General features: G+C 25.0%; 2 protein-coding genes across 3 annotated transcripts in view; one reads left to right on the top strand and one right to left on the bottom strand.

Annotated features, from left to right (window-relative positions):
* Window positions 1-14,560, bottom strand: part of LOC135950918 (neuroguidin) — a 195,030-nt gene that overhangs the window by 96,421 nt on the left and 84,049 nt on the right. The window contains exon 1 of one of the 2 annotated variants that reach the window (XM_065500442.1): window positions 1,699-1,859. The exons of the other annotated variant lie outside the window; for it this stretch is intronic. Coding sequence (XP_065356514.1) covers window positions 1,699-1,743 — 45 coding nt within the window. The 5' untranslated portion in view covers window positions 1,744-1,859. Of the gene's footprint in view, window positions 1-1,698; window positions 1,860-14,560 lie in introns of those variants that run through there. 2 annotated transcript variants of the gene reach the window in all.
* Window positions 2,254-14,560, top strand: part of LOC135951903 (ABC transporter G family member 20) — a 41,708-nt gene continuing 29,401 nt past the window's right edge. Inside the window, exon 1 of the mRNA XM_065501650.1 lies at window positions 2,254-2,361. The gene's annotated coding sequence lies outside the window, so the exon portion shown is untranslated. The remainder of the gene's footprint in view (window positions 2,362-14,560) is intronic.

Raw genomic sequence — 14,560 nt, 5'->3', positions numbered from 1 at the left:
AAAATAAAATTCTGGGCAAAAAAATCGTTTTTTAAGAATTTTTGCTGAAAACTCGGTCCATTATTTCACTTAGTCCCTAACTAATGCTAACTGTATATAAACAGCCACATAAATTTTACCAGGAATACATTTTATATGCAAAAAAAAAATCACATCTAAATTTTGTGAGGATCGATTCATAATTGATCTTAGCTCACATATACGGACCATTCCGAAAATTATTTTAACGAGCATAATAAAACTTTTAAAAGTGTTTATCAAGAAAAAAATTCAACAGAAATATGTTTCATATACAAAGAAATAACGCGACCTAATTTCATGGCGATCGATCCATAATTGAACATAGCCCCCATATAAGGCCCACTTCCGAAAATCACTTAAAATCAAATATTGAAATTTTAAAAGAATAAGGTTTTTGCTTATTTACTCAGTGTAGGGTATTATATGGTCGGGCTTGACATTCTTAATTGTTTTAAATAAGTTTTATGGTCAAAATAGTTTTTGTTATAGGAACAATTTTGTGAATTTTGAACGTATTTTTAATGGGGTTTATGGACCGGTGAACTTATTCTACAAAATATTCGTGGCTGATTTGTGTCTCTATTGAAAACACTAGTCTAATATTCATGGGACTACGGAAAGTTTATTTCATCAGACGGATGGACCTAAAAAAAAGCTTTTGTCATTCTGTTTGTAACATATCAAAATATTTGTCGTACAACCAAAAAGTATATATATTCTGGGTCTTCATAAGATTTTAAGACGATCTAGCTAAGTCCTCCGTCTGTCTGTCTGTTGAAAACACTATAGGTCCGAAACTGAAGGAGCTATCTGGCTGAAAATACTTTTACAAATACTCTCTGTTGATAAAGTTCGTTTGTTATTGAAAATGGCCAATATTGGTCCATGATTTCAACTAGCCCCACACAAATGTCGCCCCGGAATACTGTTTGAGCAGTCATAAATATGTTGATTATGCAGGAATCCTGATAAAATTTTGCACAAATTAGTTGTAAGTACTCTGAAATTATACTGTAAAGCAGGCAGAAATCAGGCAACATTGAATATTAATACCTAGATAAACACTAATTTCAATAATAATTGAATAAATTTCAAAGTTATATTGGGAATCATAGAGAAACCTAGAGCGGAAACAAGAAAAAAAATCAAACAAAAAAATTACTCAAAATAATATTTTTTTCTACTAATACATTCTCACCACTTTGGATTCTGACAACTGAGTTAGGTCTTTGACAGGAGAGTTTCCGCTCTATGTCTATTCTCTATGCTTGGAACCAAAAAATATTGACAAATTTGTGTTATTTTTTTTTAATATTTATTATGTTCAACTTAAAATCGTAAACAAATTCTATAGATGTTCTTGAAGATTTGTTGAATACTTTTTTATAAATTCCTTAAGTCATGTGCAATATGTATTTTAAACTTTTCAAATCAGATTCCAATTCTAACACCATTTTGTAATTAAATAAAACTGTAAAAATAATAAAACAATTGCAATTAAAATCAACTTCTACGACATGTTAAAGCTGTTATGGATACTTCCTTTAAACGTGTTTTTTGATTTGGAAATTAATCTTTTTTATGGCCAATTTTAAGAAACACAAAATTCTATGCAATTAAATATTTTGTAATAAAAAATAATTTAGAAATACAATAAAAAAAGAACTATTTTGATACCTGTAGTTTGTTTAGCTTTTTAACATCTGTGACTTCAGGTGACATTTGAATATTTTTCTTATTTTATTTTGTTATAAAGTAAATAAAACTAAAACCAACATAAAAAGTAATGGTTTGGACTTTAATTGAACTGATTTGATTGCTCGTGCAATGCCAAAGCAACAGCAAATCTACCACTAAAAAGCGTACATTAATGTTGCTCACTGTTTAGCCCCTCAAACGTGCTCAGAAGAGCGTTTTGAAAAAGATTTTTTGGGCTTTTTGAAATACAAAGTTAGACTCTGGCCAAAGCAGCAGCAACACCAAACAACTATGACGCTCTAGACGAGCTTTGAAACTCTTGGCCAAAATCTCAATTGAGTGGAGGAGCATTGATGTGATTGCTGGTGTGTGTCTGTGTATTTATTTCATTTACGAAATATTATACATGTTTTAGTTTTAGTTTTAGAGTGTGTGTAAAGTAAAGTACTTGTATTGAATAGTTTTTTTTTTTGATATTTGTTGGATTCGAAGCTTGTAAGCCAAGTTTGTTGAAAAGCTAAATTCAGTTTGTTAATTTAACTTGGTCGCGTCACTTGAGTATTTGGTATAAACGGTGCGAAAGCCGCTAATTTCTGTTTTGGTAGTGGAGTAAAATTTATTTAAATCATCTGGTTTTTTGTGGTACGATTGAAAAGAAAAATTACAAAAAAATAAAATATATTCAAAGAAAATTTATAATATAAAGCAAAACAAAGATAATAATTCTTGTTTAAATTAATGAAAATAAAAGGAATTAAGTTTTGGATTCCAATGAGTGTAAAAATAATAGAAAATTTATGAAAAAAAAACTTTAATTTGAAAACCTCCAAAAATTATATAAAAGGAAGTGGTATGTTGAAAACAAACAAAAAAAATAGTGAAGCGTGAATTTGATTAATATAAGTTTTCGATAACATGCCACAAAAGGAAGTAAATTTTTTGGAAATTAAAGAAATAAATTATTTTCTGAATACGGAAGTTTATTGAAAACAAAAACCCCAGCTGCAAGTAAATTAAAATAAATTCTTAAGATCATTTAAGGATATACAAGGACTCCAAAAAAGGATATAAATATTTATTATTTTTTAAACTAATTTTTTTTGCAGACATGATTAAACAAGATTTTCTATATAAAACGAAATTTAGCTGTTTCTGAAAATGTTGAGAAATAAAACTGTTTTCCAGCCTTTTGTAATATTTTTTTTATAAAGTTTAGCACAAATCTATCAATTTTAATTCACAATTTTGAAATTGAATTTCCAAAAATTCCTAAAGAATTTTTTTTCATAATTAAGCTTTTTTATGCCAAAATATGCTTTTAAACTGCCAAATATATTTATTTTGTAATACAAGGACATTCCTAGTGAAAAAAAATCTAAACAAGTTACCAGCAAAAATATACCAAAAAAAGTACTATTTCCTAATAAAACTTTTTGATATAATTTTGTACATTTTTTACTAAAAACTTTAATAGAATCAACATAATATTTATGTTGAAATCAAAAATTTATTTAAAAAACAACATAAAGTACTTTTAAACAAAAAAGTACTATTTCAAAATAGTACTTTTTTATTACATTTTTTGAATTAAAAATTTAAATTTTATATATTATAATAGAATCAACATAATTTTTAGGTTTAAATTAAAAATTTATGTAAAAATCAACATAAAGTACTTTTAAACAAAAAAGTACTATTTCAAAATAGTACTTGTTTGTATAATTTGTTACTTTTTTTATTATAATCGACATAATTTTTAAGTCTAAATCAAAAATTTATGTAAAAATCAATATAAAGTACTTTTAAACAAAAAAGTACTATTTCAAAATAGTACTTTTTTTTATTAAATTTTTTGAATTAAAAATTTAAATTTTATATACTATAATAGAATCAACATAATTGTTAGGTTTAAATAAAAAATTTAAGTAAAAATCAATATAAAGTACTTTTAAACAAAAAAGTAATATTTCAAAATAGTACTTGTTTGTATAATTTGATACATTTTTTATTATAATCGATATAATTTTTAAGTCTAAATCAAAAATTTATGTAAAAATCAATATAAAGTACTTTTAAACAAAAAAGTACTATTTCAAAATAGTACTTTTTTTATTACATTTTTTGAATTAAAAATTTAAATTTTATATACTATAATAGAATTAACATAATTGTTAGGTTTAAATCAAAAATTTTTGTAAAAATCAACATAAAGTACTTTTAAACAAAAAAGTACTATTTCAAAATAGCACTTGTTTGTATAATTTGGTACTGTTTTTTATTATAATCGACATAATTTTTAGTCTAAATCAAAAATATATGTAAAAATCAATATAAAGTAATTTTAAACAAAAAAGTACTATTTCAAAATAGTACTTTTTTTTATTAAATTTTTTGAATTAAAAATTTAAATTTTATATACTATAATAGAATCAACATAATTGTTAGGTTTAAATCAAAAATTTTTGTAAAAATCAACATAAAGTACTTTTAAACAAAAAAGTACTATTTCAAAATAGGACTTGTTTGTATAATTTGATACTTTTTTATTATAATCGACATAATTTTTAAGTCTAAATCAAAAATTTATTTAAAAATCAATATAAATTACTTTTAAACAAAAAAGTACTATTTCAAAATAGTACTTTTTGTATAATTTATTTTATTTTTTGAGTTAAAAATTTTAATTGTATGTACTATAATAAAATCAACATAATTTTTAGGGTTAAATCAAAAAATTATGTAAAAATCAATATAAAGTACTTTTTCAAAATAGTACTTTTTGTATAATTTAGTACCTTTTTTACTAAAATATTTAATCTTATGTACGATAATAGAATCTATATAATTTTTAAGTTGAAATCAAAAATTTGTTAAAAATCAACATAAAGTAATTTTAAACAAAAAAAAAGTAGTATTTCAAAATAGTAGTTTTTTTTATATAATTTGTTGATTTTTTTTTACTAGAATGATTATTTTTATGTAAAATAAAATAAGATATTTTTCTTATTTTAAGCCTAATAATTGTATGAAAGTACTTTTTAACATAATAAAGTACTATTTAATATAAAATTTTGGAATTTTTATTAAAAATAGTACTTTTATTTATATAAAAAACTGGAAATCAACTTGTTTTTTTTTAAGATTTATTTAAAATTTTTTAAAAATATAAAAAAGAGCTATTTCTAAGTAGTACTTTTTGATATAATTTGGTACCTTTAAATAAAATTTTTTATTTTTTGTGAAATAGTAGAATAAACATAGTTTTTAGGTTTAAATCAAAAATTTATTTAAAAATCAACACAAAGTACTTTTAAACAAAAAAGTACTTTTTGTAGAATTTAAGGGAATTTTTTATTAGAATTATTATTTTTATGTAAAAACTTTAAAATATTTTTTTCATTTTAAAACTAATAAGTGTACAAAAGTACTTTATAACATAATTAAGTACTATTTAATATAAATTGTTGGAATATTTACTAAAAATAGCACTTTTTTAAGATTCAAAAATTTATTAAAAATAACCCAAAAAATTAATATATTAAAATTAAAGCCTTTGACAAATGTTTGCATAAACGATTTGGAAATAAGCCTAAACATTAATAAAAAAATACTTTTTAAAATAAAAAGTACTATTTCCAAAAAGTACTTTTCCATGTAAGCTTAAACTTTGTCACAGAAAATGTATAATTAAAAGTACTTTTTTGAAAAATTTGGTACTATTTTTTATAATTTAATTTTTAAACAAACAATTGGAATCAACACAACTTTTAGGTTTAAAAATTTATTAAATAAAGTACTTTTTAACCAAAAAAAAGTACTATTTCCAAATAGTACTTTTTGAATAATTTGCTGCTTTTTTGCTTAAAATAAATGTTTACACAAAATATTTGGAAAAAAAATTAAATTTTTATAAAAATTAATAAAAGTACTTTTTAATTTAAAAATTTACTATATCAAAAAAGTACTTTTCCATGTATGTAAGCTAACACTTTGTCACTATAATATATAAAATACCTACTCCAGAAAAAGTATCATTAAAAGTATTTTCTCAAAATAGTATTTTTTTGAAAAATTTGGTACTATTTTTTATAATCTAATTTTTAGGCCAATAATTTGAATCAACATAACTTTAAAGTTTAAAAAATTATTAAAATAATTTTCCAAATAGTACTTTTTGGAAAAAAAAGTTAATAATATAAATGTTAATAAAAGTACTATTTGAAAAAGGAACAATTTCACAAAAGTACTTTTTTTGTAAGCTTAATCTTTGTCAATAAAATATAAAAAATACCTACTGCCGAAAACCTATCATTTAAAGTAAGTTTTCCAAATAGTACTTTTTGAAAATTTTGGTACTATTTTTTATGATTACAAACAATTTGAATCAACACAACATTTAATTTAATTAAAATAAGCCTAAGAACTTTTTAAACAAAAAAAAGTACTTTTCCCAAATAGTACTTTTTGAATAATTTGCTGCATTTTTTTCTAAAAAAATTTTAAATAAAATATTTGGAAAAATATTTTTACGGTTCTTTGGAGAAGTTTTTCATATCGTTTGTAGTGAAACTTTTCATATTGCGCTGCCTACATTGGAGTGGGCGTGGCGTTAAATTTTCACATATATTTGCCTATATCTAAATAAATTTTCACAAAAAATCTTATACGAGGAATCCATTTCAGACCTTTGTTTTGTAGGGCAAATTTGCTTAGAATTCTTGTAGAATATACAATTTATTTTTCATAAACATTAGAAACAAACAGAGTGGCAAAATACTTTCAAGGGACAAATCGTCTGAACCATGATTTCTAATAATGAAAAATGCTTAATAATTTTTTAAAATTGCCAAAATATGAATTCAATTTATATATTTTTGTAGTTTTCAAAGACAAAGCACGGACTATTTGTATTCAAACTAAATTTCATTAAAACTTATATATTTTCACCACTAACTCACAAAATTCTGTAGCCATGAAGTAACAAATAAAAAGAAAGTGTAGTTTTTTAGACTTATTTCTTTAATTTTTATTTCAGCACTTGACTGATTTCTAACTATTTGTATGCACAAGACATTAAAACAAAAAAATAGGTATTTCCAGCATTAAATTATAAAATTAAAACAAATACGAAATTCAGCAAAAATTAAATTAATTAAAAAAATAGGTGGAAATTTCATACAAAAATGGCCCAGAATTTAAAAAAAAATCATAAATTTTCTTCAAATTTATTCAGATCACAGATATTTTTGGTCGGGTTTTCTTAGGGCAAAGGAACTGCTCATCTTTTGAGGTCAAGAACGAATCAAGTCAATATCGCATACTCTGCTGTGAAGTGATTCGTATCCCAGAAACAGCTAGAGAGCAAAACAAATTGTAGTCAAACGGGGCATGGTCTGGACTATAAGGCGGGTTTTCTCAGCCGGGTTTTCTCGGGGTAAAAGAACTGCTCATCTTTTGAGGCCAAGAACGAATCAAGCCAATATCGGATACTCTGCTCTGAAGTGATGCGTATCCCACAAAGAGCGAGAGAGCAAAACAAATTGTAGTCGAACGGGGGGGGGCATGGTCTGGACTATAAGGAGGGCGAGGCAAAACTTCCCAAACACTTCATTCTAAATACTTTTCAACAGGAATTGCATAATGTGAATCCCGCATTTTTAAGTCATATACGCATTATATCATTGCTAATTCATTGTTAAAGTTTCGGTTCCTTTCCTTTTAAGCCGAATATTGAATTTCTGGCAGAAAATGATTTCGATTTCGGTGTGACTTTACAATTGAGAATTCCCAATCACAACATACAAAATTGACAAATTTAATTATTTATTTAAAACAATTGTCATTTATCTTATTTAAAAGATTTATTATAATTTTTTTGTTAAGAGTTTTGTAAACAAAACATTACACACATGGTCTGGGCAATTTGTCATTTTAATCTCTAGTTTTTATGAGCTTATAAACAATTATATTTTTAGCTAATTGCAAAAAGAAAAAAATATATATTTCGTAAAGAATATGCAATTAATTTGAAAACTTTTTATGGCGATTACGCAAAAAATAACAAAACAAAACCAAACAAAAAACTGCATTAAAAAAAGCACACAATTAAAAATATTTATAAAATTAAAAAAAATAATAATAAAAATAAACCTGCAACAACTTAAACAATTATAAAGCAAAATAATAATAAAAACAAATAAAAAACTTGAACAAAAATTGCAAAATTTAATAATTAAACAAAAAACTTAGTGACGCAGCTTTTTTCAAAAACAAAAACCATAAATCTCAAAAACTTACAAAAATATAATAGAAAAATCAACAAAGTGTTAAATATTTAAGCAAAAATTACCACCATAACATAAATATTACACAAAATTTGCATGAACACATACAAAAAAAAAAAAACAAAAAAAGTTGGCCGAAAACAAAAGAGTTCCAAAACGAACTTGAGTTAATTTAAAGCAACAAAAACCTTCAAAAGCGAATTCAATTAAGAAAAAGAAACAAAAAACAAGTGCAAAATTTGTTTTACCAAACTAGAATACTAAATGTCTTTATTTGTTTCAAGCAAATATTAACGCAACACGTTGAGTTCTTTTTCAAAATATGTAACAAATAGTTGTGAAAAAATCAAGAAATCAAAAAATGAATTGTAAAAAAGCTTTTTTTTCGTTTTCCACCATTACCCATTCAGACTGAGGGACGTTTGGTTCAAGTGTTAATGAATTAAGCAACTAGTATTTTTTACTGGCATAAACAATATTTTTTATTTTATTATTTTTGTTTTTTTTTGGAAAAAAGCAGTCACTCAAAACATAACATTAAAATCTGGTAGGAGTTTAAAGTCAAAGTAATAGAGAGAGACAACTGAACTGTGGAGCATTACAATTTAAAATATATTACAATAAACAAATAAATAAATATGAATGAAGTATAGAAAACAGTTTGAAAATTTGATAAATGAAGGTCTAAAATGGTTCATCTTTATCATAAAACCAAATTCTAAAAAATTTGAACAAAACGGGAAAATGTTTTATTGGAAAGGAGCCACGATTATTTTCTAAAATTTAGTATAAAAGGAGCCGCGATTGTTTTATAAAATTTTGTATAAAAGAAGCCACGATTGTTTTATAAAATTTAGAATAAAAGAAACCAAAATTTTTTCTAAAATTTAGTATAAAATGAGCCACGATAGTTTAGAAGAATTCAGTATAAAAGGAGCCACAATTGTTTTATAAAATTTATTATAAAAATAGCCACGATTGTTTAGGAGAATTTAGTATAAAAATAGCCACGATTGTTTAGGAGAATTTAGTATAAAAACAGCCACGATTGTTTAGGAGAATTTAGTATAAAAATAGCCACGATTGTTTAGGAGAATTTAGTATAAAAGAAGCCACGACTGTTTTATAAAGTTTAGTATAAAAGAAGCCACGATGGTTTTACAAAATTTAGTATAAAAGGAGCCACGATTGTTTTGTAAAATTTTATATAAAAAGAGCCACGATTGTTTAGGGGAATTTAGTATAAAAAGAGCCACGATTGTTTAGGGGAATTTAGTATAAAAAGAGCCACGATTGTTTAGAAGAATTTAGTATAAAAGCAGCCACGACTGTTTTATAAAATTTAGTATAAAAGGAGCCACAAATGTTTTATAAAATTTAGTAGAAATTAGAAATAAGGAGCCACAATTGTTTTATAAAATTTAGTATAAAAAGAGCCACGATTGTTTTCTAAAATTTAGTATTAAAGGAGCGACGATTGTTTTATAAAATTTAGTATTAAAGGAGCTACGATTGTTTAGAAGAATTTAGTATAAAAGGAACCACGATTGTTTTATAAAATTTTGTATAAAAATATCCACGATTGTTTAGAAGAATTTAGTATAAAAAGAGCCACGATTGTTTTCTAAAATTTAGTATAAAAGGAGCCACGATTGTTTTATAAAATTTAGTATAAAAAGAGTCACGATTGTTTTATAAAATTTAGTATAAAAGAAGCCACGATAGTTTTATAAAATTTAGTATAAAAAGAGCCAGAATTTAATATAAAAAGAGCCATGATTGTTCAGAAGAATTTAGTATAAAGGGAGCCACGATTGTTTAGAAGAATTTAGTATAAATTGCTTAGAAGAATTTAGTATAAAAGAATCCACGATTGTTTTATAAAAGTTAGTATAAAAGGAGCCACGATTGTATAGAAGAATTTAGTATAAAAGGAGCCACGATTATTTAGAAGAATTTAGTATAAAAGGAGCCACGATTGTTTAGAAGAATTTAGTATAAAAGGAGCCACGATTATTTAGAAGAATTTAGTATAAAAGGAGCCACGATTGTTTAGGAGAATTTAGTATAAAAAGAGCCACGATTGTTTTCTAAAATTTAGTATAAAAGGAGCCACGATTGTTTTCTAAAATTTAGTATAAAAGCATCCACGATTGTTTTATAAAATTTAGTATAAAAAGAGTCACGATTGTTTTATAAAATTTAGTATAAAAGAAGCAACGATAGTTTTATAAAATTTAGTATAAAAAGAGCCAGAATTTAATATAAAAAGAGCCATGATTGTTCAGAAGAATTTACTATAAAAGGAGCCACGGTTGTTTAGAAGAATTTTGTATAAAAGGAGCCACGATTGTTTAGGAGAATTTAGTATAAAAAGAGCCACGATTGTTTTCTAAAATTTAGTATAAAAGGAGCCACGATTGTTTTCTAAAATTTAGTATAAAAGCAGCCACGATTGTTTTCTAAAATGTAGTACATAAGAAGCCACGATTGTTTTCTAAAATTTAGTATCAAGGAAGCCACGATTGTTTAGAAGAATTTAGTATAAATTGCTTAGAAGAATTTAGTATAAAAGAATCCACGATTGTTTTATAAAAGTTAGTATAAAAGGAGCCACGATTGTATAGAAGAATTTAGTATAAAAGGAGCCACGATTGTTTTATAAAATTTAGTATAAAAGGAGCCACGATTGTTTTATAAAATTTAGTATAAAAAGAGTCACGATTGTTTTGTAAAATTCAGTATAAAATTAGTCACGATTGTTTTCTAAAATTTAGTATAAAAAGAGCCAGAATTTAGTATAAAAAGAGCCATGATTGTTCAGAAGAATTTAGTATAAAAGGAGTCAGGATTGTTTAGAAGAATTTTGTATAAAAGGAGCCACGATTGTTTAGAAGAATTTAGTATAAAAACAGCCACAATTTTATGCCAACGAAGCGTTATATGCGTCAAATTTAGCTTTACTTCTGAACTTGAATGTGTTCCATCAGTTTCAACGTGAGAGAGATGGTTTGTGCGGGTGGTGATTTTGACACGGAAGACAAATGGCCAACCAAAAATGTGTGAAGACCAAGAATTGGAGGCATTACCCCATGGAAATTGTTGTCAAATACAACAAGAGCTTGCAAAATCATTGGGAGCTACTCAAGCAGCAATTTCAAAAGATTCACTGAGAGACCTTGAAAAATGATTTAAAAGAAAATCATTTTTTCACCAAACCAAACAAATTTTTGATTTTTCTTGAAAATATTGCTGCTCTTAAGTTTGCACGACCTGATATATCGATCATAAATGGACCTCAGAACGATAATGCCTTCGTTGAATAACTGAATGATTTAATTAAAAATTCATTATATTGTATTGGGGATACTGATACAATACTCCTAATATAGGTAGATTAGCACAAAGAAAAAAAAATAATTTTGCTTTTTTTATCTTACTAATCTACTTTGCTCTTAATTTATTCTAATTAATTCATAATTTTCTATAGTAAAAACATTATGAAAACACACAATATTTGTGTAATTATATTTCATATTTCCATATTAATAAATTTCTATATCTAATGGCTATTATAACTGCACGTTACCAGCACATTTCTTTAAAGGCTAATTGCATTAATTATAGAGTTGTATGAATATTAATAGAATTGTGCAATTAATAATTAGCCAGCTTATAGCCCTTTAAATAAATTATAAAAAATATAAATCTAAAACAAAGATAGTAAAGAATTGAATTTATTACTGTTTTTATACCCTTCACACGTTTGTAATTTCCATATTTTTGCAAATATAGAATCATTATGTAGCCTAGGCTTATGTATGTTGAAATCAACTTTCCGAAGCCACCAAATAACTTATATACATGATTGATACATCAATATATTCGCTATAGTCCAGCATAGATTGCTATTTAATATCGAGAAAATCGTTCCACAAATGGCTGAGATATAAGTAAAAAACCAAGACGAAAATTTGTTCACCAATTTTTTTTTCCCAAAAATAATTTTTAATATTTTTCTTAAAGTTTACCTTGCTGAAGAGTATATAAAATTCGGCACAGCTTGTTTTAAATATGAAAATTTATGGTTACGAATAAATGAATGCCTTAAAAGGTAATGTGTTACCTATTTAATATAAACTAGTTGACCACCCCAGCTTCGCCCCTTAGCATTTATTATGTTAGTTCTTCAAGTTTCGCCAACTCAAATAAACCTGCCTGTTCTTATTTATTTGCAAATAAAATATCTAAATTTGTACTGCATACTTTAGGGAGCTTTTTTATTACAGTTGACTGGACTAAAAAAAAAATTCGGTGTTTTAGCCGGAATTTTTGAATTTTTTTTTCTTTACAAACCATCTCCTGAAAATTTCCAATCAAATCTGCCAAATCGCTCCAGCCGTTCTCACGTGATGACATTACATACATGGATCATTTCATTTTTATATATATAGAAGATATGTAGGTACAAAGGAAACAGATTTTCAAAACTGTCTAGTTTTAAAGGCATATTAAACAAATATATACTAAAGAATTTAATTAGATTTAGCCGTTAAGTAGATCACAAAATAATAGAATACAATTTAGACTTTCGAATAGGGCGACAAGCTCTTCAAACAACTTTAAAAATTGTCGCACATTTTTAAAACCAGAACTTTTTTTAATGTAAATGTAGGAAGTTTGTCCTATTTTACCCTTGACATTAATATATTTATTTTACTCAAGACCGAGCTTTCTAATTTCCAATCGAAATGCCATGTAACAATAAAGATATAACTTTATTACAATTTAACGATCTTAATAGATCTTAATGATCTTGCTAAATGAAAATGAATTGATCTGGTTACTATTGACATTTCACTTTATTTAATACAGGTCTTAAGTACTTCTACATTTATAAGATCATTTAGCCATTTAGTTTAATTAAACACAATTATAACCAGCTGAAAATGCAATTCATATACCAAGAATTATTAATTAAAAATATAAATTAATGCAAAAAAGTTGTGATAATTTTTAAAAAAAACTTATTATAAATATTAAACACTTTAACACAAATATAATTATATTAAATTCTTACAAAAGGTTAGATTGCTACGTAGTCCAGCTTTTCGTCATACAATTAGACTTTGTCTTAGTACTTTTACATTATATTGGTTTTGTTATATATAAACTTTGAACTTGTTTGAATATTTACTTAAACCCCCCAGCAATTATTTTCAATTTTTTTTATCAGTAAATTTATTCACCAAACTAATTTATTCAATAATAGTTTAATAAAATTAGCAGTAGTTAAACTTATTAATTTATCAAACACTTGTTGACAATTCATTTATGCAAGAATTTCTAATGAAAGTTGAATAATTTTTAATTTAACACATTAAAAACTAAAAGCATTACTTATATGGGAATTTTAAATGTTGTTATTAAGTTATTTGAAATATACTTTTTTGCAAAATTTCATGAAAAAGTTACAAAGTTTAGTTTCAATTTAAAATTATATATACTTTAGTTTGTGGTTAAATTTATTAGTTTCTAGTAGCTTGTATGGAGATCTATTAAATAGTTTAATAAAATATTGACTTTGTCTTAAAGAGCAGTTTTTTATAAAGTGTTTAAAACTGATTGTAAGTTTTTCATTTGTTTTAAAACTATATTTAAACATAAAAGTTTTTAGCAGCAACATTATATAGAGACATTCAAATAATTTATATATTTTTATATTTTTGAAATATCCAAAAACTAGCAAAATTTAGTGGCAGATTAAAAAAGTGTATTTTGTAAAATGCTAATACTTCCTCCAGTTTTTAGTAGTTCATGCGAAGGTCTATTCAATAATAAAATATTGGCTTCAGCTATTTGAAAAATATTTTCAAAATTGACAAAAATATTATTACATTGGGAAATTGAAAAATTTTATTTTTTAAGTGATTTTTTTAGTTGTTTGAATTTTAAATAGTCCTTGAATGGTCTATTAAAAAATTAAATAAAATTAAAAAAACAGTAAAATTTTATTTGCAAATAAAAAAATTTAATTAAGCGATTTAATTGCATATTTGTTTTCATAGATTTTAAAAGATCTTGCTATTAAATAATTATATAAAACACCAACTTTGTTAAAACCCTAAAATTTTGATATAATCCATCTTGGCGTCACCTACATACCTCACACGCCCTATAGATCTTGTTGTCGGATATAACAATAGATTAGCCTTCAACTCTACATGTCCAAATTAACACATTAACTACTCTTCCTATTGTTGATCTATTTATTTCCAAAATCTCCTTTGTTTTCTTTAGGTTTGGCTTTCCCCCCTAGGATGTTGCCTGATATTCCAACTCAGGCAAGGTATCCATATACAAGTTTTTGTCTCTATTTCGACTAAATACGGGACATTGGCACATGTAATGCCAAAGCATCTCGTCCTTTTCCTCACACACTCTATAGACCATGTGCCTTCCTTTTAACACATTAACTAGGCTTCTGAGTGTTGGTCTATTTAGATTAAGAATCTCTTTTTAGATTTGGGTTTTTCCATAGGATATCGCTTGATATT

This window comes from Calliphora vicina, chromosome 2 (assembly GCF_958450345.1).
Source record: "Calliphora vicina chromosome 2, idCalVici1.1, whole genome shotgun sequence".
In the NCBI taxonomy this organism is placed as follows: Eukaryota; Metazoa; Arthropoda; class Insecta; order Diptera; family Calliphoridae; genus Calliphora; species Calliphora vicina.
This window is presented reverse-complemented; position numbering and strand designations above follow the sequence as displayed.